This window comes from Halichoerus grypus, chromosome 13 (assembly GCF_964656455.1).
Source record: "Halichoerus grypus chromosome 13, mHalGry1.hap1.1, whole genome shotgun sequence".
NCBI classification, from domain to species: Eukaryota; Metazoa; Chordata; class Mammalia; order Carnivora; family Phocidae; genus Halichoerus; species Halichoerus grypus.
The window spans coordinates 79,249,564-79,274,066 of NC_135724.1; the positions used below are offsets into that span (position 1 = coordinate 79,249,564).

Genomic DNA, 24,503 nt, shown 5'->3' on the forward strand with positions numbered 1-24,503 from the left:
AGGTATTAAAACGATAATAAGGGACCACTGTCAACAACTTTATGCCAGTAAATTTGATGACTTAGATGAAATGGACCAATTCTTTGAAAGACACAATTTGCTAAAGCTCACTCAAGAAGAAATCAATAACCTGAATAGCCCTATATTTATTAAAGAAATTGAAAATGTCAGACTGTTTTCCAGAGTGTCTGCATCAGTTTACATTCTCACCAGCAATGTCCTTGCTTGACACTTGGTTATTATCTGATTTTCTGGTTATAGCCCTCCTCGTAGGTGTGAAGTGCTAGCTCATTCTGTTTGGATTTGTATTTCCCTGACATTAATGATGTGAAAAATCTTTTTGTATGTTTATTGGCATCCATTTGCATATCTTTTCATTTGCATATCTTTTTTATTTGCATATCTTCTTTGGAGAAGTATTTATTCAGATTCTTTGCTTATTGTTTAATTGGGTTGTCTTTTTATTGAATTGTAGGAGTTCTTACATGTTCTGAATACAAGGCCCTTATCAGACATAATAGCAGATATTTTCTCCCATCCTATGGGTTGGGACTTTTTTGATTGTGTCCTTTGAAGCACAAGATTTTTATGTTGATGAAGTCCAATTTACCAATTTTTGGCTGTGTCTTTGGCATCATGTATAAGAATCCACTGCCAAATCCAAGATCATGAAGATTTATCCCTATGTTTCATCTAAGAATTTTATAGTTTTAGCTCCCATATTTTTAAATTATAAGTAGAATTCAGTTCCTCATTGCACTCCCACATATTAAGTGCTCATGTGGCTATGTCTACCCAGTGTAGATACAGAATGTTTCCATCATTGCAGGAAGTGCTTTAGGACACAAACAGTTTAATATAGTTGAAGATGAGCTAAGGACTTGAACAGTTAGTTTACCAAAAAAGAAAGAAATGAGTGAACTCACATACACAAAATTGTTCAGTAGTTAAAGAATGCAAAATTAGAACAGAGATTGCATTGTTAGTTCCCCAGATGGACAGTGACTACTTCCTTCAGGTCTTGACTTAGAAATCACACCAATGAGGCCTTCCCAACCCACCGTATTTAAAATTTCAAACTTAGTCTTTTCATTTCCTGCATTTTCTCATTAGCTGGTACCATTAATATACATCTAACTTACTTTTCTTGTTTATTGTCAGTGTCCTCCCTCTTGGAATGTACAATCCATGAAAGCCCGTTTTATGCACTATTTTTTGTCCCTCCATTATGTAGAACAGTCCTATATAGAGCAAAAACTCAAGTATATGTTGTTGTTAAATGAAAGCTGACAAGGTGTAGAGAAAAAAAATGTTCTCATACACTGCTATCAGAGAGCAAATTGGTACAACCTTCTTGGAAGCAGTTGTGTAGTACGTTAAAGTCTCAAAATTGTGCTTGCCCTTTGACCTGACTTTTCTCTTTCTAGATATTTATCATAAGGAAGTAATTAAGGATGTGCACAGAGATATTGCTGGAAGATTCAGCCACAATGGAATGCTTTTATCTGCAGTCAGGAGAACTCTTGAACTGACATATTAGAAGGAATGTAGATTGTTTTTCAAAATGTGGCTACAAGAACTGTTTTGCAGAGTTGTTCAAAAGAGCCTCTCCTATCGTTCCTAATGCCTTAGCATATTAAAATATAGTCTCATTACTGACTTTTTGGACCTACTTTCTTTCAAAATTAAAACTTATGTAATTTTTTCCACAGGTCCCTTAATATGGACTTTGAAAATCAAGATAAGGAGAAAGACAATAGCAGTTCTTCTGGGTCTTTCAATGGCAACAGCACCAATAATAGTAAGGAATTTTATGTCAATTAACTTTAATGCATGTAGTGGTCTTAATTAGATTCTTTCTATAACCCCAGTTAATTTACTGGGTTTAAGGATTTATGTTTGGTTATAATAATAAAATCTAATCTGTATTGGCATAATTTGTAAAAATTCTTACGTTCTGAATCTAAACCATTGATTTCTTGTGTACTGCTTTTAACTCATGCCTAAAAGCTTGCTGCTAAGATTATTTTCTTAAAAATAAGTAGGATAGATAGGTATCTGCCTGCTTATGATTTCATTTAAATCCTTTGGTGAGGTCGATAATTTTGTAAGTGTTGATCACAAATTCATTCAGGGACTCTTTGAAGATAGTTACTTGAAGTACTTGTAAAACTAAGTATTGTGACAACCTCTTCTGATATTAAAGATTTTATAAGAATGCTTGCTTTATGAAATAAGTTAATCTGAGAAAGACAAGTATCATATTATCTCACTGATATGAGGAATTTGAGAAACAAGACAGAGGATCATAGGGGAAGGGAGGGAAAAATGAAACAAGACAAAACCAGAGAGGGAGACAAACCATAAGAGACTCTTAATCTCAGGAAACAAACTGAGGGTTGCTGGAGTGGAGGGGGTGGGAGGGATGGAGTGGCTGGGTGATGGACATTGGGGAGGGTATATGCTATGGTGAGCGCTGTGAATTGTATAAGACTGATGAATCACAGACCTGTACCCCTGAAACAAATAATACATTATATGTTAATAAAAAAAATAAACCTAGCTCAAAAAAAAAAAAAAAGGAATGCTTGCTTTATAAGAAATAGAAGTGTGCTAGATGGCAAATGTTTTGCAGCATTGTTTATAATGGCCAAAAAGTAGAAACACAACTCAGAGATCAATAAACTAGTTGATGGATAAACAAAATATGGCCTATCCATACAATGGAATACTATTCAGCATTAAAGAGAATGAAGTACTGATACATGTACATTGCTACAACATGTATGAACCTCAAAACATTATGTTAAGAAGCCAGACAGGAAAGACTACATATTGTGTGAGTCCACTTACATGAAATTTCCAAAAAGGCAAATATGGAGAGACAGAGAGTGGATTTGTAGTTGCCTGGCAAGTATTAGACACTTAAGATGGGTAAATTTTGCCATATTTATATTGTGCCTCAGTAGAGTTATAGAAAATGGTGATGCTTATTATAAGGGGAATTGAATTATAAATAAGGAGACTTGATTTGATAATCAAGAGCTTGATAATGGGTTCCTACCATGCAATTTATTAGATATATATTTTTTGGATATTCTGTTAGATATTTTGAAAGCTGAAAAAGCACAAGAGCTGGTACCCAACCTATCACTAGGCAGTGTGGCCAAAACACTTTGTAAGGCATTAATAAAGTACTAAGACAGAGATAGTAAATACCACTTCCCGTCCCTGAAATAAGAACTTTCTCTCACAGACCCTTACCATAGCCTCAGAGTACTTCTGAACAAGCATCTAATGTCACTAGATCAGAGTAAGCACTTGAGATGAACTCATTTGACATCCATGTACACAGAGAGTAAAAAGAAAGGCAAGTCAGGGTGAGCCACCATAGGTCAATTTAATAAGGGACTCCCATCCCAGAGAAGGTGAGTTTGACCTGAAATTTGAAACCGTGAACTTGGATTGCTGGAGAAGTCAGTCTGGGTTGGGAAGAGCATATGATAACAGACACAGAGAGAATGAGCATGACTTACAGGACAGCCTCAAGTTACCACCCTAATGGGGAGGAGATACTGAGGATCCAATGTAAAGTTAGAATACTGATGGAGAATTTTAGAAGTTAAATTGAAAAGAGATCACTCAGTTTCTCTAATTACTACCCTTCCCGCCAAATTATACTTGCCTAGTTTTCACCCAGTTAAATGTGTTCGTTGTCCCCAGGAGTGTAAAGTGGGCATTACAAATAGAATCATTTAAATATGAGTCTTTTCTTAAACTTATGACACAGATCCTTGTATGAGGTAAAATACCATACCTGTAACTTACGAGGAACCAGGTAAAACCCAGTGTCAATACCTGACTTTAAGGTTAAATGATTATATAGCATTTATCTTCTATCAACATTTTAGGCCAAATCACTTTATACAACTGAAACTCCTTTACAAGTCCTGTAGTATATATGCAAATGATGTATTTAAACCAGATTATAAATCCATTGTACATTGAATCACAGAAACCTAAGAGAAGTGGACACTGTGTGTCTAAGTACAATTTTATCCTCAAATAAATGATTAGGTCAGTCCATACAGTGGAAGGAAGTTACATGGTGACATCAGTTTCATTTCTCACCACTGACTTCTGAAGAGTAGTAGATGTTTGTTTAAATTGTCGTTTTCTTAAATCTACCTCCTTTGTTGTGCTAAATTATCCTCACAAATGTATTTCCTCGGTGCCTCATCTGGGCTATGGATACCAGAAGGGATAGACACAGATTAGGAGAGAATACAGTCCACTACCACATAATCAGGAAAAACACAATGAAAGAAATGGCTGTTGCGGCAAGGAAGGCCAATACTTGATCATGGAGCATGACACCATTCCAGATTGAAGGGACAGCATGGAAAATGGGGTACATTTATCAAAATCAAAGAAATAATAACAGCCAGAAAGATGAACAGAGAAACACAAGAGACTGTGTAGGTGCTAATGAGATTGAAGTCCTGAATGATAACAATGTAGAAGAATTACGGGGAAGTTCTCAAGAAAGGAAGGTATGAGTTTAGTGTTCAGATTTTGGCAAGAGTGTTCTGAACTGATTGAAGGAGAAAGTGTAAATAGGTAGAAATTGTTTTTAAAGGTTGCAGAATTTAAAAAATAGAAATAAAGGTTGCAGTTGCCTACTCCCAAAATAAATAAGAATCAAGGAATTTGTGAAAAAGACAAAAAATGAGTGACAGTTACCTAAACAGCATGGATGCTGCTCACAATGTTGGGCTTTAAAAGAAGCCAAACACACAAAAATATGTGCTACTGTAATTCAGTGTATGAAATAAGCTCAAAAAATAGGCAAAATAAATATTAGTATTAGTATTAGGATGTGCACTTGAGTAGAAAACATATAAAACAGAGAAAAGAAGAAAGTATCATAAAAGCTAGGATAGTAGTTCCCTTTGGGGAAAAGAATAGGGACTGGGAGGGGCAGAAGAAAGACTTCTGGGCTTGGCAGGGTTGTTTCCTGACCTGGGTGGTATTAACTGATTGACTGAACTCTACATTTTTGTTTTATGTACTTTGCTGTACGCTTGTTGTGTTTTACAATAAAAAGGGTTAGAAAGAAAGTGGGGAAGAGGGAGTGCCCTCTAGGTCTTCTCTGATTTTCGTGAACCTGGCTCTAAATCCTGTCTCATCCCTATATCTGCCCCAAAAAATTCTATAAAGAGATTTTTCCTCCTGGCACACCAGTCCTTCATTTAATCAGTATTAAGTGGGTTAAAAAAAGGACAACTCCCACCCTTACCCCCAATATCTGACATCTTGAAGTCCTTTACCAGGCTTCCCATGTAATTTATCTGAACTGTGAAGATTGTACAGAGTTTTGAAGCCCTCATGTTACGTACTGTGTAATAGGTGCTCAGTAAATAGTGAAAATTTCAGCATGCTTCTTTCATGGAGGTGCAAAATCGGTAACTTTCTTAGTGATTATCAATAATAATGCTGGTGTATATTGTTCAGTATCTATTTCATGACCCTATATTTAGCCTGTAGCCTTGTTCACTAAATGCTAAAAATAATTTCTCTGTACATAATTTTTTCCATCACCATGCCTGTTTCTTTTTCTTTTTTTTTTTTTGCGACTGCCCTCCATCTCTTGGCAGCTTCTTGCTATTGTCCTAAAGTACCTTGTCTCTAGGGTCCGCCTTGAAGAGAAAACCATGCCTATTTCTTATGTTAATTTTGGCTTTAAAGGTAATGCCAACTGTTTTGCTTTGCTCTGTTTTGTTTTGAAGTCACTGAAATTTGGCTGAAATTTCTAATTAATTAGCTCCATCCCCTACAGCACCATTATCTCCAGACCTTTAGGAAGTACAGTATTAAAATTATGTACATTTTTTTAGGGAGCATATTGTCAGCCACTAAAGGAACTTCACTTCCCCTGTGACATTGCTGTTTGGTAAACTCCCTTGGGCATTCTTCTATAAAACTAATGGAAGCAGTGTCTCATACCTCTTGGTTTAAATCTGTACTTTTAAAAAACAAAAATCTGTGCATTCTATCTAATATTCTAGAAAGGCTCTTTGTATTCGGTTTTGCATTTTAATTGCAGACTGAACTTCTAAAATTTAGATTTTTTAAACAAATACTTCTCATACACCTGACTCACTAAAGTCTTTGTTCTAGCCAGCCGTTTAAATTTTCGGTTCATATTTTAAACCAATATAATTAATCTGTAGACTATATGATGTTTCGTTTTACAAAAGACGGGGGTGTGGATGTGTATTTTAAAATTTATAATTTTTTTTTAAGATTTGTTTCTCCTCATATAACAATTAGTCATTTGAGAAACCATTATTTTCTGTTGTGAAAGGCACCTGAAATCTATAGTTTCCTCTAGTAGTTCTTTGACCTGGTGTAGAGCACTCAAATAAAACAATTAGGTGAAATTCAGTTAGAGATTTCATGGAGTTTTGTCTCATAAATGTCCATAAGACACTTCACTTTAAGTAAGATACCCCCCCACCCCCCATACACAAATGATCCAGGGGCCAAGTGAAGAAGTTTGACTGCAGTTCTGGTCAGCCATCTTCCTAAGAGCATCTCTGTCTTGACACATAGATCACTCCTCCCTTGGGGCGTCTGGGTGGCTCAGTTGCTAAGCGTTCGGCTCAGGTCATGATCCCAGGGTCGTGGGATCAAGCCCTGCATCGGGCTCCCTGCTCCACGGGAAGCCTGCTTCTCTCTCTCCCTTGTGTTCCCGCTCTTGCTGTCTCTCTCTGTCAAATAAATAAAATATTTTTAGAAAAAAAAGAAATGTCCTATTCATAGGTGAATTATTTGACTCATCCACCTAGCCAGTAAGAAGTAATTTTGTTTTGTAGAAATATTTAATATTTTATTTAACTAAAATACCTAAATAGCTTTCTTGGGACAGGTAAAATTTCAATACCAAAGAGCAGTTTTTAAGCATTGGTTGATGATTGCAACCCTTTGTGCCTAGTTATATTCATTCTGGTCACCTTATATCTTATTCATAGCCTTAATTTAATGAAGAGAGACTTCTGATATTTCGTTATAATAGCTCATATGAATATTTTTTCTTTGATTCCTCTCAAGAACTTTATATCTCAGCAGGGTTAATTTGGAAGTAGATCACACACAAGATTAGTAATTTTTTCTTTTAATTCAGTGGTTATCAGATTTTGCCATGTTTCTCTTCTCTACCAAATATTTTATTAATGCTTCTCAACTCTGTATGCAAAATAAAATTTTGTGGGGGTTTTTAGCTGGGCCTGCTAACCCCCAGAGATTTCAGTTTCATTAATCTGGGGTTGGGCCTGGGCATTGTAATTGTTACAGCTCTCCAGGTGATTCTAATTGGAAACCCAAGAACTGAAAACCAATGTGCTAAATCCTACTGTATCCCAAGTAATTGTTTTCTCCCATTTATCTCCTATTCCTTAAAATAATTCTTCTGATTTTCGGTTTTCAGATGTCATATTCCCTCCACTCCCCGACTCCACCCAGAGTTGATCCTCAGCAACAGTGGGGAAGAGTGAACATGAGTAAATCCGTAGATGATGAGAAATGATTTTAGTCAGTGGATTTAAACCACCTCTTTTACCAGACCTGCAAATGAGACTACAAATGTACTCAAGTTGACTAATCTGAATTTTTTTTAAGATTTTATTTATTTATTTGAGAGAGAGAGAGAGCTCAAGCTGGGGGAGCAGCAGGTGGGAGGGAGGGAGAGGGAGAAGCAGGCTTCCCACTGAGCAAGAGCCTGAGGCAGGGTTTAATCCCAGGACCCTGGGACCATGACCTGAGCCGAAGGCAGACGCTTAACTGACTGAGCCACCCAGGTGTCCCAACTAATCTGAATTTTTACTACCTGTATATGTTCTTCGTTTTTTGTTTTTGTTTGTTTTGGGGTGGTTTTTTTTTTTTTTTTTTGGCACCCTGTCAACCATTGTTAGCACCAGGAGGTAGCTAATGAAGGCACCATGAGGAGAGCAAGGAGTTCATAATCTCAGTGGGAAGGAAAGAATCAGAGGACCTAGATAATCTATATCTTACATACTAACCCCTAGAAGTGTTAAAGTCTCTGGAGTACATGGGCATAGCGCCTGTTACTTAAGTCGTTAATATGTTCTTTTTTCTCTTTCAGGTATCCAAACTATTGACTCTACCCAGGCCCTGTTCCTTCCAATTGGAGCATCTGTCTCTCTCCTAGTAATGTTCTTCTTCTTTGACTCAGTTCAAGTAGTTTTTACAATATGTACAGCAGGTAAATGAGTTTCTTCTCTATTCTTAAACATTAACCTAAAAGGAATTTTTTTCACCTCTTCTTAATCATCATTCAAAACTTAAGATTTATATACCATGCCATGCAAATTTTTCTTAAGTCTGTTTTTTTCTCCCCACACTTCTCCTTGAACCACGGGATACACATAGCATCAGTTTGGGACTGCCAGCACAGCCTGAACAAAAGACCAAGGGTTTGAAAATGTGCGGGCTTTATGACACCAGAGTAGAAGCAGTCTGACTGTGGCTCCTTGTCTGGGAGGTTATCAGAAGATCCAGTGTGGCAGAGTGGTCATTTGCAGCCCCCACTGATGTTTCTGTAGACAGACACAGTTGATAACTAATCAAAGTAATTTGACTGTCAGCCCCCTGATCAGTTTTTAAGCCAAGAGGTGATGGAAGTGTATAAAACATCAGCAAAATGCTGGACATGTCAGATCATCCCCTGGCCCACTGTTTCTCTTTTCGTATAAAGATAGAAGAGAATGAGAAACCCTAGATGTTTCTGCTTCCCCTACTTCAAATCAGGTACTTCTTTCTTCTCAAGACTATCTGTACAGTGCTAACAGAAGACATTTTTTTGTCTCTAGTTAATTAATTGTATCTACTTGTTGAGAAAAGTTTTCTGGGCAATCAGTGTCTCCATAAGTCATGCCATTTTTCTTATGGTTGTTGAAAATAAACAACAAAACTTAACCATATGTTTTCTTTCTTTAGTTCTTGCAACAATAGCTTTTGCTTTCCTCCTCCTCCCGATGTGCCAGTATTTAACAAGACCCTGTTCACCTCAGAATAAGTAAGGACTTGGGATTTTCCTCTAAATTATTAATTTATATGTGTTTTTATCTTATACTTGATAGCATTGTTAGGAGTCTAAATTTCTGGTATTGACCAGAACACACAAATGCCAGAAGACTGGGAAGGGGGGAGATGTTTGATCTTTAAGACTGGGAGATGGTACTTCCTTTTGCACCTTTTCATAGCAGAGGAAATGTAAACAAATCTTAGGAAGTCTGAGTTGTTGAAATATGCTTCCTGCTTAGATTACTGAAAGATGAGCAGTTTTACTTTGAAGCAATGCTTTTGTCCTTTACCTAGGGAGTTAATGGGATGTGAAAATAGTGGTTGACTCAGACATTCTTTGCCTTTCATCTTTGGTGACCTAGAATATATACTAGCCTCTTAGGTTCACACCTTTCACACCTTAACTCCTAAGGCCATTGCTCCATGGAAACAAAATGCTGTGCTAACAGAGATGCTGTATGCACTTAGGAAACCAGGCACTTGGGGCAGCTGATTTTCCCAGGAATTAGTGATAACGAAATACAGTTATTGCCCGTTTTTTTTATAAATGTGTATTCATCATTGCCCAGTGAATTGAAGGTCAATACTTCCTCATTTTGTTTTCCTCGTAAGAACAGAACTTCCCCTATAATGTACTTAATTCTCCAAAGATTGGTGTTGTCACTTTAACTTCTAAACATCCATGCTGATAATTTGGGATAAAAAGTATAATATCAGATGGGTGCAGAAGTATAATTAATTCCTCTGAGTTTCTGTAGCTTACTCCAAGGAGGTTTGGGTATTTTCAAATTCCGGGTGTGTGGGTATTGCCTGCTATTCTCATCTGGCCATTATGAGCTCTGATCATGAAGGACCAAGGTAGAGTTTGGTTATTGAAATATAATGTATTGCCTATTAGTCCAATAAATGATGTGTGTTTTCCAGGATTTCCTTTGGTTGCTGTGGGCGTTTCACTGCTGCTGAATTACTATCATTCTCTCTGTCTGTCATGCTCGTCCTTATTTGGGTTCTCACTGGCCATTGGCTTCTCATGGATGGTGAGTAACATGTGAAAGGTTGAAGTTTTAATGTAGTTTATACAGTTAAATTTGTCCTCCCTTCCTTTGCTTTCTGTGTTTTAGTAATATTTCCTCTGATTACTGTGAATATTAGGTGTCCTTAGGCAGTGTTACATATTGCTGAGTTTTTTATTTTTATGCACATTCTTAAGATACTTTTTAAAGATATTTTTGAATAACTGCTTTTTGAGGAATAATGTACAAGTGTATAAGTGTACAATTCAGTGGTTTTTATTTTTTTATTTATTTTTTTTTTTTAAAGATTTTATTTATTTATTTGACAGAGACACAGCAAGAGAGGGAACACAAGCTGGGGGAGTGGGAGAGGGAGAAGCAGGCTTCCCACGGAGCAGGGAGCCGGACATGGGGCTCGATCCCAGGACCCCAGGATCATGACCTGAGCCGAAGGCAGCCGCTTAACCGACTGAGCCACCCAGGCACCCCTCAGTGGTTTTTAAATATTCAGAGTTGTGCAACCATCGCTACAGTCAATTTTGGAGCATTTTTATCACCCACCCTCCAAAACCCCATACCCAGCAGTCACTCCGCATTCCCCCACCGGAGCCCCAGGCATCCACTAACCTACTTTCTCTCTCTATGGATCTGCCTCTCCTGAACATTGCACATAAAATCATACATTATATGACCTGTATGTCTGCCTTCTTTCACTTAGCATGATGTTTTCAAGGTTCACTCATGCTATAACCTGAATCGGTACTTCATTTCTTTCTCTGGCCAGTACTACTCAGTTGCATAGCTATGCCACTTTTATTTATCCATTCATCAGTTGTTTCCGCTTTTTTTGGCTATTATGAATAATGCTGCTATGAACATTCATGTACACTTTTTTGTGGAGACTATACTTTCTTACATAAATGGAATAATACTGCAATATATATAAATATATATGTGTTATATACGATAGACTTTTTATGTAATGATATAAATACATGTCTATATCATTACATAAAGGTATAGCATATCCTTCTTAATAATTCCAGAGTATTCCATTTTATGTTACTTAACTATCGCTGGACCCTTAGATTGCTTTTAATCTTCTGTTATAAATAACCCTGAGGTAAACATTCTTGTTCCACCTCTGGATACACATGTCAGATTAGTTAATATGATTATTTCTGTGGATGAGTTCCTAGATATGAAATTCCTAGATCAGAGGATTTTTGTATTAAAAAAAATTTTTTTTCTCTATTACTGTACTGCCTTTCAGAAAGGTGGTAGCAGTTTACACTCCTGCCTGTAGCGCATGAGAATCTCTCCTTGTTGATGATGATGATAAGGATGAACTAAGAATGGCAGGAGGAGCTAACATATATTGAGTGCTATGCATTGGGCACTTTCCTGGATGTTTACATGGATTATCTCATTTAATCCTGAAAAGTCTTTGAAGTAGATACGTCTGTTGTTCCCACTTGACAGAAGAGGAAACAGGTTCAGAGAAGTCCCTTACCCAGTCACAGAACTCTTGTGTATATTTCGTACTTCTCATCAGAGTATCTTGGAGGGACATTTCCAAAAATCCCCCATTATTCTTTTCTCTCCCTTAAGACATTTTAAAACTTTTCTTAAAGACCACATAAGCCTCTCCACCTCCTTTTTCATTCAGTCCTTACTTTCACTTTCACAGTTCACTTTCCTGATCTCAAGAAGCTTTGTCTAACTGCTCTGCCCTACAAGGTCTGTTCACTTTTTCCTTTCTTCTGGTGTTTCAGAAGAGAAGGAAGTTAAAATACAAAAGACAATTTTATACAATTTGTAATATTATCTAAGGAATATTTAAGGGAGGAATTTGAAAATCAGATGATGGGTATAGATTGCACTTATTCCTATTACCCATTCCAAGTGAACACAAGGCTAATCAAGACTTTGGAAACAGGGCTCTTTGGAGGCTCCTGTTTACTAAGGCACTGTGTCCTCGCAGCTCTGAGGATGACTCAGCTATGGTAGAACTGTCACTCAGTGTCATCTAAGCACAGAGCCACCCAGAGGATGCTCCCTGTCCGTGTCTCAATTCAGGAGTAGCAAACATTTGTGTCACAATGTTCTGCTCATGGTCAAATCAGATAGAATTTGACAAAAAGGATTTTAAATTGTGTGCACATGTGTGTGTGCAATCCAGATCAGTAATATAACCTTGATAAGGAAGTAATTTTAAACCTTGAGGAAACTAAAAACTTATCCTTTTGTTTCAAGGGATTTTTTTTTTTTCCCTCGTAATTTACTTTGACTAGTTCAGGGATTTGAAATTTATGTGTGCCAAGTTAAATGGTGAAATGGAATATTATGAGGGAACAGGCTTTCAAGTGGGTTGAGAGCTCTGTAAAGCTATATTAAAATGGCACGTTATTTTAACCCAAGGTGATAATTACGGAGAAAGGACTTTTCAAATTGTAAACCATACAAGTATCTGATAAACTTCTTCAGCAAAAAATACTTTTAAAAAAATAATAAGAATTACAGCGATGGAGAACAGGTGAGTGGTTGCCAGTGGTTATATATTTATAATTTTATAAACACATAATTTGTATATATTTATTGTCATAGTTGTTGTTCGTTGCTTTTTTTGAGTGCCTACCATATACCAACCTATTGAAACTCAAAAGTAGTTCCTTGAGGTTGCGGATCAAATTACCTCTTAGATTTATATAGAGACCTTTAATGAGTTGGAATGGAAGACAGAGTCAAAATCACCAATGCCTGACCGTGCGGTATTCACATATGCTGATTTCTGACAGGTTTGGTCACTTGTTTTAGCTTCTTAAATTGCCTTGTAAAAAACATTTCTGTGACCATTTGCTTTGGAATGTGTATAAGCATCCTGAAGTATGCAGTGTTTTTAAGTGGTTACCAGCACTATTCATTTTCCCAAATCGAGTATCAGTGCTTTCAGTATTCCTACGGATTGCTGTTTGATACTTCAGTGCTTGTGGAGGTTGATAAAGAATAAGTTTGAGAGGGCGCCTGGGTGGCTCAGTTGGTTAAGCGACTGCCTTCGGCTCAGGTCATGATCCTGGAGTCCCTGGATCGAGTCCCGCATCGGGCTCCCTGCTCGGCAGGGAGTCTGCTTCTCCCTCTGACCCTCCCCCTCTCATGTGCTTGCTCTCTCTCATTCTCTCTCTCTCAAATAAAAAAAAAAAAATCTTTAAAAAAAAAAAGAATAAGTTTGAGAAAAAGAAGTTACATCTAAAGTCATACAAGTTGCTTGCCCAGCTTACAGTAGAAGAGTGAAGGCCTATTTTTATATACTAGGCATTACTGATAAATACCAGGTGTGTACATTTGAGTTTTCCTGAGATTGACTCTTGATTTCTTCAGAATGACTTAACCTAAAAGCATATAGATCATTTTGAAAGACTTTAATAGAGCCTAATCTCTTTTTAAATCTGTGTTATAGAAAATTAAGGAGTCTTAGTCATGATAATGATTGGAGTAGGGATAGTAAATATTAGTCCAAATCAGCCTCATAGCTGCTTTTATGATTATATCCTTTAACCTCACCTAAACCAGTGCTTCCTGATGAGGAAACAAGCAGCACAGATATTTCTCCTCTACTACTTCTGAACAAAAACTATTTAGAAATGCTGGTTGGTTAATATCTAAACCAGATTATTTCAGTCCGTTTAAAATGACTGGAGGACTGTTAGCTATATACTCTTAAAAGAAAGTGTTTATGCTGATGTCCTTAAATGGAAGAGTCCACTCCCATATATATTACACATAAATGATCTCCCTATACAAATATTATGTTAAATGAGACGACAAAAGCTTCAGGTGCCACTTTTTTGACTAGAGTAATATAAGACAGTCGTCACCTAACCAGACGGATTAGTCCCAAAGCTGGCAGACTCAAAGTCCAGATGATGACAGATGGTATTAAACTTGAAGTCTCTCAGCCCCCTCTGAGGTTCTTTATAACCCCACTTACTTTCGGTGGCTCTGCTTTCAGGGAACTCTTTATTCATGTGTCCAGACACACAGGATACTATTTATAGGTTTTGCTACGCGTTTTAAGTTTACCAAGCTGCTGACCCAAAAAGATTAGGTAACTTTTCGAAGCAGCAAATGATGTGTTGTTTATACTCTCATCTCTACTCTTCCCAAGCATTGCGTAGAACAGAAAAATACCTATTTTCTCGTAGTATGTAACTAAAAAAGAAAAGGTTGGCATTGGAAGGTGACATTCTTTTCAAAATACACTGATTGACACAGCCATCTGAGACACATACTTTAGAACAAGTCAGCAGAAGTTTGCTCATTGTACTTCTGCAGGCAGGGCCAGGGCCAGGCTTACCAGATTCACTAACAGAAGAATGAGATAAGATAGACTGCAGAGTCCGTTGCACTACAGGATTTCCTCTAGACTGTAGAGTCAATGAGAGCTGCCCTTACAAGACAACTTTCTTTTCCCAGTGATCACTATGAGAAATACATTTCCATCCTGAAATTCACCTGATAGCTAAAATTCTATGTCAGTGAGGTTCCCCAAACCCCACTTAGCCCCAACGTGTAGACATTTATATCACCTTCTGTCAGTATTGCTGGTCCCCAAAATTTACTTGTCTAGGAGTCTCTTCTCCCTACTGGTTTGCACTGGTTAAACTGCCCTTGTGACCAAGAATAGAGTTCTCCCCCTTCCCCGCCCCCCAAAAAGGGAAACCTTTGAGCTTTTTTAAATTCTCAGACTCTAGTGTTTGATGTGTGTGTGACTTGTTTTCTGCTGTTAAGAAAATGTAGCTTTCTAGCCATGGTCTTTAATGTTTTGAAACTTGTTCTTCTCTGACATGGAAATTATCTTTGTAGACTTCTCTGCAGAATCAAAATCATCGTAAGCAGTGATAATTTGGTAGTAGAATTTTTTAAATGAATGTTTCTTAATGAAAGCCTGTTCTTTGAAGTTAATTTAGAGTGAAAACAGTGTGATAAATGTGGTTGTTTTAGGGCAAGGCATGAAGTATATTTTCAAGCTTATATACTAAAAAACATTAATAGTAAGAAGAGACTTCAGCATGTTCTTGAACTATAAACCTAGAGTTTTTTTTAATCTACTTTCACCTTCATCTGGCAAATTAACCTTTCAAATTTGGGAAGCCTTGAAAGAATGTGACCAATGGGTGGTGTGGTACATTAGCTAAAAGTTGATGAATCTTGTGCACACACATTTACTGTTCAAAGATCATTAAACCAGGTCCACAGTATACATCCACTAACCAGTTCAGGGACTAGAAGTCTTGAACAGATGTCTAGTCCAGCCCCTCATTTAATACACTTGCTATTAATCTATGGTTAGAAAACGTGCAGTGCCAAAAATCTAGTAATTGTTTTCTTGTTTTAAAATGCTAGACTCTGGCATTTAGTCCCCATAGGGCTAAGATAAAGGTCTACAGATCCTTCAGTGCCAAGCACTGCTTAAGATCCTATAGGTTACATGTTCCTTTTCAAGAACATTTTCGCTCAGTTCAGTGTCATTGTCTTTGTCCCTGGCCCTACTGGTCATGGAAGGCAAAGTGACACACAGATTCTGTCAATAATACGTTGAAAGTAATTTTAGATAGCTGGCTAAGATTAATAATTTACTTCTCTTAACACTTTTGGTTAATTTACATTTAACCAAAAGTTAAGATTGTTAGTAAAGCTATTTGGGAGAGTCTTGAATTTCTCAAGCAGCATGGAATGAGGGAAAGTGACGGCTTCTCTTCATTTTGGCTTGGAAAAGTCCTAAGGAGGAGGTAAGACTTTGAGGGGCTATTTAAATGAAAGCATGAAGAAAAAGAGAGGCAAACTAGATGAATACTTGTGTTTCAGGGATGTGACAGATTGTGGTAATATTCATTTGGGGGTAGGAGGGATACTTACTGTCTGAAAGAGTCAGGAGATGCATTCTGCCTCTTCACATGTGGGACTCACAGCACAGTGGGGCTGCTTGGTTGGCATGACTGCAAGAGGGTATCACTCAGCTTAGCTGGAGACGAAAGAGTAGCTGAGGAATGGGAGCAAAGGAAAACAGATTCTGAAGCCTCACTGTCCTGTGAATTGTGCCCAAGGCCGTGGGACTTGTGATTAGACTGGATCCGTCACAGAGTAGGGAACCTAGTCCCATATGCAGGAAATGCGCAGTGACTGTTTCCAGTGGCAGTGAAGAGTAAGCGGGAGAGAGCCAGAGTGGGAAGGGACACACGCCAAACTAGAGGTGTAGGGAGGCAAACTAGAGGTGTAGGGAGGCAAACTAGAGGTGTAGGGAGGCATGTGTACTGTGACCACAAAGGGTGGCACCAGAATGGCTGCAGCGTGAGTGTACATGATGAAAGACTGTGATAAACTGAAAACAGACCCAGAGTTTCTAGTTTGGAAGATGAGAGATCAAATGGCATTGTCTGGAGTCATGGAAAATCCTGTTACTGAGCAGTTCTGTCTTGTCCATGGGTGGTTTCCTCTCACGTGGGGTAGGATTCGCATAAGAGGAGTGGCAAAGCAACAAGTGGATGCTTAGACCATATGGCTGGAAAGGCTCCTGCCAGTTTAGGATTAAGTAACTGTGTGATCAATTGAAAAGTTCTGGAATGGACCAGTCACCTGCGTGTGTCACAGAGGCATATACATTTAACCATACCCCTCTTTCAGGTATCATCAGTCCACTGACCTTCACTGGCCATATGCCTGTCCCTTGTCTGTCCATCTCAGGCCTTCATTTCTTCCTTTGTTCCCTTGATGCACTTTGCACTCCACATACGCACTTCTAAGTTCCTGAACAGATCACTTCTTGCTCCCCTACCACCATCACCCCTGTGTCTGCCCCCGGGGCTTCCCACCCTCCACTGACCACTGTTGTTCTTCAAGGCCAGCTGAGCTTATCCCCGCCAGTGTCCTGTGTATTGATTCACTGCACAGCCCTCTTTGTTTCCGAAGATCATTATAATGGAAAATCTCATTATTGAAAAATGGGTATGGGTTGATTATATCAGGGGCCTTGGTTGTTTTTGTAAATTTATAAAAAAGGAGACCCTAGTAAAATGAGCACATCCTAGATTATTGTAAAATCAGAAATTATGTTTGACCACATCTCTCCAAAACATATAATGTGCACACCATGGAGATTAGTGACCACTTGATAACAATAATGACAGAGGGGGAATTGAGATCGTTTGTTCTTCTTCCCAGTTTTAGTGCTGTCTTGCAGGGATGGGAATGGTTTTTCTCCTCTTTTGTTTGTGCAACACCATTCCCACAGTAGGAACTCACCAAATATTACTTGAATTGATGTGTCCAGGGTCCACCAAACTGCTGTATTTGCCCACTTAGCTACATGTATTGACAATTTACTACCAATTCTATTAAAATGATATCCATCTGTAATATGGCCTTACTTGCTTACTTTCCTTAGAATAATTTGAAATTTAAAGTAGAACATAATTTTTTCATTCAGCAAATATTTATTGAATGTCTACTCTGTCAAGTGCTGGGGCAGAAAGAATAAGCCATGGTTTCTGTCTACCAGGAGCACCAAGTTTAGGGAATAAATTCACTTTTATATAAATTAATCACACTGTTAGAGAATGGATGAACAAGTTGAGAGAGATTCAAGTTCTGTGGCATCATGGGGGGGGGGGGTGGTACTTAATCTGATTAGATCAGGAAAGACTTCCCTGAAGAGGGCCTTTTGTGGAGAACAGGAAGGAACATAGTGGTGTTGAGAGGTGTGATCATATTTAGGTGGCCAGAGAACAGGGCCACACCACTGCATGCTGAGGGCAGGGGACTTGCACAGTAGAGAGCACCCTCCCTTACATCCCTGTCAGTGCCCAGCCAAGTTGTTTGACCTTCATCCCACTGTGGGAACCCACGGGAAGTGTAGAAGCAGCTATGTGGTCTAATCAGACCTGTGTTTCAGAAGAGTGGAGGAGAGCTGAAGGCAGGGAGAGACCATCTGCCTGACCTGTTCTAGTCTCGTGGGATGCAGCAGGGAACCATGCCCTTAAGCACCTGGCATTTTAGTTGAGAGGAGAGAGAATTTAAATACACATATATAGCGCATATGTCAGATTTTCAGAGGTGCGAGGAAAAAAAAAATAAGGCCAGGATAGTAAATAAAAGGGGATGTGATCTCAGGTGTGGGCAGACCATGTAAAGTCAGGAGCAAGGAGGAAGGATTCTCAGGGATGGGGGAGGCAAGAAACAGAGCTAAGAAGTCCCAAACTGGGCTTGGCCGAGAGCTTTATCATTTAAAACAGAATCTGGGTCTTATATAGTTGAGCACTATCCAAGAACATGAAAAAAGGGATGTTCCCAAAGACCAGCAGGTCAAAATTGTCTAAAGTGGGCACTTTGCGCAAGTAGGGTATAAATGTCTTAAACTGGGGCTTAAACTGAGCTGCTTGATTTTTGAGGGGACTTATAAACTGTTAGGTTTGTAAGCAGAATAGCTTGTGGAAAGAGGATGAGCCCATTGGTCCACACTGACCAATGTCTGTGGTCTCCTCCCCAGCCCTGGCCATGGGTCTCTGTGTCGCCATGATCGCCTTTGTCCGCCTGCCCAGCCTCAAGGTGTCCTGCCTGCTTCTCTCAGGGCTTCTAATCTACGATGTCTTTTGGGTAAGTGGCTGTTTCCCTGAAGCCACCACTCTCTCTTGTGTTTAATTGGAGCACTCATTCCTGAAAGTTCTTAACTGTAAGTATCCAAATGCTGGCTGGCTGGAGTACCTCCTGCCTACGATCACCCCCTCTAGTCCTGAACTGTACACGTTAAAGGTGAGCAGGCATCTGTCCGCGCCTTTGTTTGTTGAGACGTGTTAAACAGATAGTACATGTGTGTCTCTCGGGGTGAGGGAGAGAGCAGGCAGACCAGATTCTCTGCCCTGGGAGCAAAGATTTTCTTTCTCCTCCAAGCTTGCAGCCAAAAAAGCTTTATGTTGCAGTATTCTGAGACTTTGCTCTTAAGAACAAGGAGGGCTGATGCTGAAATCAGGTTGTTTCCAGCTTCCTCTGTTAAAGACGTCTCTCCATTCGGCATTTGGCAGGTGTTTTTCTCTGCCTACATCTTCAATAGCAATGTCATGGTGAAGGTGGCCACGCAACCGGCTGACAATCCCCTTGACGTTCTATCCCGGAAGCTCCACCTGGGGCCCAATGTTGGGCGCGATGTTCCTCGCCTGTCCCTGCCTGGAAAACTGGTCTTCCCAAGGTAGGACCGGCATGTCGGGCCTCATGTTGTGACAGTGAACACACTGTCTCCCTGTGCCTCTGTGTTCGAACCTTGATTAGCCTTTGTCATCAACATTCTTATCCTAGACTGGAAGAGGGTTGTGAGTCATCCTCTCCACTTTACAAATGAAGAGGAGAATACTGATTTGACTTGGAAAGATTTATCATTAAATGATACAGGTGCTGCTTTTTATTATTGATTAATGTTATCAAACAGTGGTATGTTACTACTGTTACCATATTTTAGAGTTGGCTGGAGGAAATTAACAGGAGAATCTGGATCTTTTTTACTTCTAAAACATTTGTAAAAACATGTCCTAATGCTAAAATTACACAATTGCTGATGATACAATCTTGGAAAAAATGGTGTTACTTTAATATCCGTGTCTGATAGTAGTCAGGTGCTTGTTTAAAGTCACAGCAGCGAATGTGTGACAAATACTGAATTGCCTGACATTTCTGGAGGTGGCAGTACTTAAACAGATGACTTTAGCAGTCACTTTAGGGGTGCTGTCCTGAATCAGTGAGGGGCCTGGTTGAATACGTCTGTTGCCAGTACTCTTGTGGCTTATAATCTCTAAACTCTTAAAAACTAGTGTTGTTTCACCTCTAGAGATTTCCATCTCCCATTCAGATAAGTCCAACTTCTTAAAAAGCTGACAGACGACTCTGCAGAGGAGGAGGAGAAATGGGATTGTTGAGGGTGGCATCCCTGACCTATGACACTACATTCCAGCTCCACTGGCAGTCATTTCTCTATGTTGGGCATTGGGGACATCGTGATGCCTGGACTCCTGTTGTGCTTTGTCCTTCGTTATGACAACTACAAAAAACAAGCCAACGGTGATTCCTGCGGTGCCTCAGGACCCGCCAATATCTCCGGACGCATGCAGAAGGTCTCCTACTTTCACTGCACCCTCATTGGATACTTTGTAGGTAAGAGAGAGCCGGAGAGCCTATGTGTGATGTCCTCTGTGATTGTCCTCCAAGCCCTGGAGTTAAATCAGGTCTTCCAGCTGCAGACACTAGATGGAAGGAGAGCAGTAACTCTGTTTGCTGTTGCAGACAGCCACAGAGAAAGAACAACAGTGGCCCGTGAACGACAGGTGCTGTGTGTACTGGCCAGCCCAGTTCCCTGTCCAACAGCATGTCTGAAGAACGTTGTGGGAGGGTGTTCTAACAGTGATCTAACATGTCTGTCACCTCTAACCTCAGACTCTCCCTGGGCCAGTCTTTCTCTAGCCAGCTCACTTCTACACAGACAGGGAGAGGCCCACGTAATGGGACTGTAGGAGGAGCGGGAACCTGTCTGCATCTCCAGTGGCTACAGCATGGTGGTGCATTTCAGCACTCAGGCTCAGAGACCCGTGGCGCGAGTGGCGTTAGCCCCGTTGCAGAGTAGAGGAGGCTGAGGCTCAGAGGGGTGAAGCACCCCGACCCAGGTGACACCGCTTGCAGAAGCAGCATAGTCGGAACTTGACCCCAGTTCGTTTGCCTCTGAGTCCGGCATTACCTACCACATGAGACAGGAGGACCAGGCACACTCGGAAGAGTGAGGGCTTGGACGAGGAACCTAAGCATCGAGGGTGGCTTAGGCCGCTCACCGGTCCTTGGAATTGTAAGACTTTCAAAGCTGTGCTGCTCCACGCTGGGCAGAGATCACAAGCTGGGCCTCTCACTGGGCATCCCACTGGACGGCATGCGTCACAGGAGAGCTGTCCGATCAAGACCCTGGCAGGCAGCAGCCAGATAGCAGGCTGTCCTCTCTGAGGGCTGAAACCTTGGTGTTGCTCACGAATGTGTCTCCCTTCATAGGTCTGCTCACTGCAACCGTGGCGTCCCGCATTCACCGAGCGGCCCAGCCCGCCCTTCTCTATTTGGTGCCATTCACCTTATTGCCACTCCTCACAATGGCCTATTTAAAGGTGAGAGAAGCAGTTAGAAACCTGTGAAAGCAGTAATTTGGCATTGACCCTGGACTTGGGTATGTATTCTCCTTGGCGGAGGTGGGTCTGCCCCCGGAGCTCTTGACCTTGATGGTGGGTCAGTGGGTCTTTGCTCACCTGGTATTAGCAACTTCTTCCAACCTGTTGCAGCCACTGGCAGAAAATGCTAGGGAGTTAGACTACTACGCCTCCCAGTTATGGGTGAACTAACTGAAATCCCTAGAGCCCAGCTACAGAGACTTCCCTTAAAAGCAGCACCATATTGTCACCTAATAGCTTTTTTAATACTCAGCATTAAAATTTGGAGATATTGGGCACCTGGGTGGCTCAGTTGATTAAGCGACTGCCTTCGGCTCAGGTCATGATCCCAGGGTCCTGGAATCGAGTCCCACATCGGGTTCCCCCTGCTCTTCGGGGAGCCTCCTTCTCCCTCTGCCTGCCACTCCCCCTGCTTGTGCTCTGTCAGATAATAAAATCTTAAAAAAATTGGAGATATTTAAGAAATGTATGATTACAGCTAGACTTGGAGCATTACCTGATTTACAAGATTTGTATTATCCCCGTTTTATAGAGGAGGAAGCAGAGAGGTAAACTAACTTGGCTTCAGCATGTCATAAATGATAGAACTCACACCCTTCTTGCTGGAGGGGCCTAAGAGCTCTTCTAGTGTGTTCTTCAAGGAATGGTGGGTTACTTTTCAGTGAGTAAAATTTGAATGTTCTTTGATTCTCCACAGAAGCCGTCTGATCTGAGATCAAGAATCAGAAAGGACTCATAGATGTGTGTGGCTCATGTTTAAATCCGTAACTTAGTAAAGTTCCTTCTTCCCCAGGGTGACCTTCGGCGAATGTGGTCTGAGCCATTCCACTCCAAGTCCAGCAGCTCCCGATTCCTGGAAGTATGATGGATCCCAGAGAGTGACCAGAATGACCATCTGAGTCCTTTTCTGTCAACGCGTGGTTTTGTTTCCTCTTAGAGCTGGCCTGGTACTTGGAGATGTACCTGTATAAGGAACTGACGTGTGACTGGATTTTGCATTTGCAGGGAGCTTGTTTGCAGGAGCGAGGTGCTGGAGCCCTGCTTGGTTCTTCTCTTCCTGCCGTTGTAGAGGCGGATCCCCTCCTAAAGTGACAGGCCCTCCCCAGCGCTCCTTCCTCCCCCGTTTTTATGAACCTGCACCAGACTGTTACCTGTGGGGGATGGAGATATGACTGTTTAAAACTGACCACGGCGAGGAGTCGTTCTATACCTTTTGAACACTAAAAGGATGAAAAATATTAGCAAACCGAAGTTTCTTCAGTGAACCCTCAAGAACTTTGGGACCAGTTTCCTATGGGGGACTCCGTTTCAGAGAACTGAGACAGAAGAGCTTCTGTCGTTATATTCTTTCCTTTTTCTGGATTTATTAAATATTTTCTGTGGTGTGAAGTGACTTATTAAATCCACAGACATTGAGTGACTTCTTACAACATACACAAGAATTTGTTGTAATGAGTTCATGTCCACCCAGATGTTGTGTTGGCAGTGAACAAGGGCACGGTTTTTATACATACACACACGCACACATCAATATATATGAATAAACAAGAATTAAAACCTGCTAAGATCATGCTGTGTAGCAGACAGGGACTTGCTGTAATTTTTAGCATGTAGAGCAGTTTACTCCGGCTTCCTTGTATATGGATATGCTGCTGTCTCTCCCCTCCACAACTGAACGTGCAGTTAAAAACCAGTATAGTATTCGTACTGATATACTCATGGACTTTTGGGGGCTCGCGTTTGGTTTTGATCAGTGTAGCCAATTAGGGATGAAAAGTTCAAACTTTTTGGCCCTTTTTTTTGTTTTGTTTTTACAGGCTTCTCCCTTGCAGGGTTTTTAGTAGTTTCTTCTTGAACCAATGCATGTAATATAGCAGCAGGTGTCTTTGTGCTTTCTGATCATAGTAATGTACTACTTGTAAATACATTTTTCTATTTTCTATTGTTTTTGTATTTTTTTTTTTTTTGGCCTTTTGTTTCATTGGTGTGCTGTATTCTCCATGCCCTCACTCCTTGAAGAAAAAAAAAGGAAAAAGCAACATGATCCTGTCCTTGCTGTTGTGATTATAGTCTTGGTTTACCTGTGGTGACAACTGGGTATTGGGGACAAATGTCAGATGCCCCCCTGAGCTGGGCCCTACATTCCAGGCACGGCAAGCTGCTCTGTCCCCTTAGCATTTGACCATGTGCTGTGGTCTTTGCTGGAGAGCCAGCGTTCTGGTAGTAACTAGTGTGATCATGTCAGCTTGCTTTTGTCTCAGCAGCCCCGGCCTGATAAAAAATGGCCCATTGTAGAGGCTGAGAGAAGCCTGGCTACTTGACAGCAGAGGTGGGAGAAGGGCCCACATGTCCCGCTCTCTCCCTTCAGCAGGTGACCTGCCTCTGCTTTGACCTGTGCAATGAACCGGTGTGCTGTGCTTCCCCGTGGACAGAGCTCATAGGCGGTGCGTGTCGCGTGGTCATGGGGTCATAAAGCGATCAGGACGGTGCGTTCCTCTGTTGTGTCTTCAAATTCTGCTGAGGGCTGTTTTTGTTTTTTGTTGTTTTGTTGGTTTTGTTTTTTTTAATAAATGACTCCTTTCTAGCCTTTGTCACCTCATCTTCACTTTTGGTTGTTGGTACCACACAGAGCTCCTGTCACCTCCTACCTGCTCTGCCTGTTCCAGAAGACGGATGGGAAGACCCTGTCTGTCTCCAGACAAGGTCACCTGTGGCTCTGGTTCATTTCAGTCCTAGAGATGTCAAAGAACTGAAGCTTCCATTGTCCACAGAACTCAAAACAGCCTCTGGATTTGGTGAAGACCAAAGGTACACTCGTTTGCTCGCTGCCTATCAGCTGTACTTCGTCCTTAGCCCTGCAGGATGCTAATGGCTAATTAAAAGGGGCAGGGGCTGGGGAACTCTTCCAGAATGACTCCAATTAAGGGTAAGTGCCAATAATGGTTAGAGGTATTATCGTGGCAGTTGGTCATTTTGATTTTTCTAATCTTTTCATAAAAAAACTAAATTCCAGACAGAAGGAAGATAATTTTTTGTCATCCTTGCTCCCGTGCAGGTTTAGGAGGGAAAATACCCTCATGAGTCTCCTGGATGTAATTTGGCTCCCTAGCTGCTAGTCCTCAAAGCCCTTAAAACTTTGGCA

At 40.5% G+C, this 24,503-nt stretch overlaps 1 protein-coding gene across 2 annotated transcripts in view; it reads left to right on the plus strand.

The window, feature by feature from the left end:
• Positions 1–23,945, plus strand: part of SPPL3 (signal peptide peptidase like 3) — a 140,863-nt gene extending 116,918 nt beyond the window's left edge. For both annotated transcript variants that reach the window (XM_036119693.2, XM_078060892.1), the window contains exons 3-11: positions 1,713–1,801; positions 8,165–8,284; positions 9,019–9,097; positions 10,030–10,142; positions 18,661–18,767; positions 19,193–19,356; positions 20,113–20,312; positions 21,192–21,301; positions 22,155–23,945. In XM_036119693.2, coding sequence (XP_035975586.1) covers positions 1,713–1,801; positions 8,165–8,284; positions 9,019–9,097; positions 10,030–10,142; positions 18,661–18,767; positions 19,193–19,356; positions 20,113–20,312; positions 21,192–21,301; positions 22,155–22,226 — 1,054 coding nt within the window. In that variant the 3' untranslated portion in view covers positions 22,227–23,945. The remainder of the gene's footprint in view (positions 1–1,712; positions 1,802–8,164; positions 8,285–9,018; positions 9,098–10,029; positions 10,143–18,660; positions 18,768–19,192; positions 19,357–20,112; positions 20,313–21,191; positions 21,302–22,154) is intronic.
• Positions 23,946–24,503: the final 558 nt, after the last annotated feature.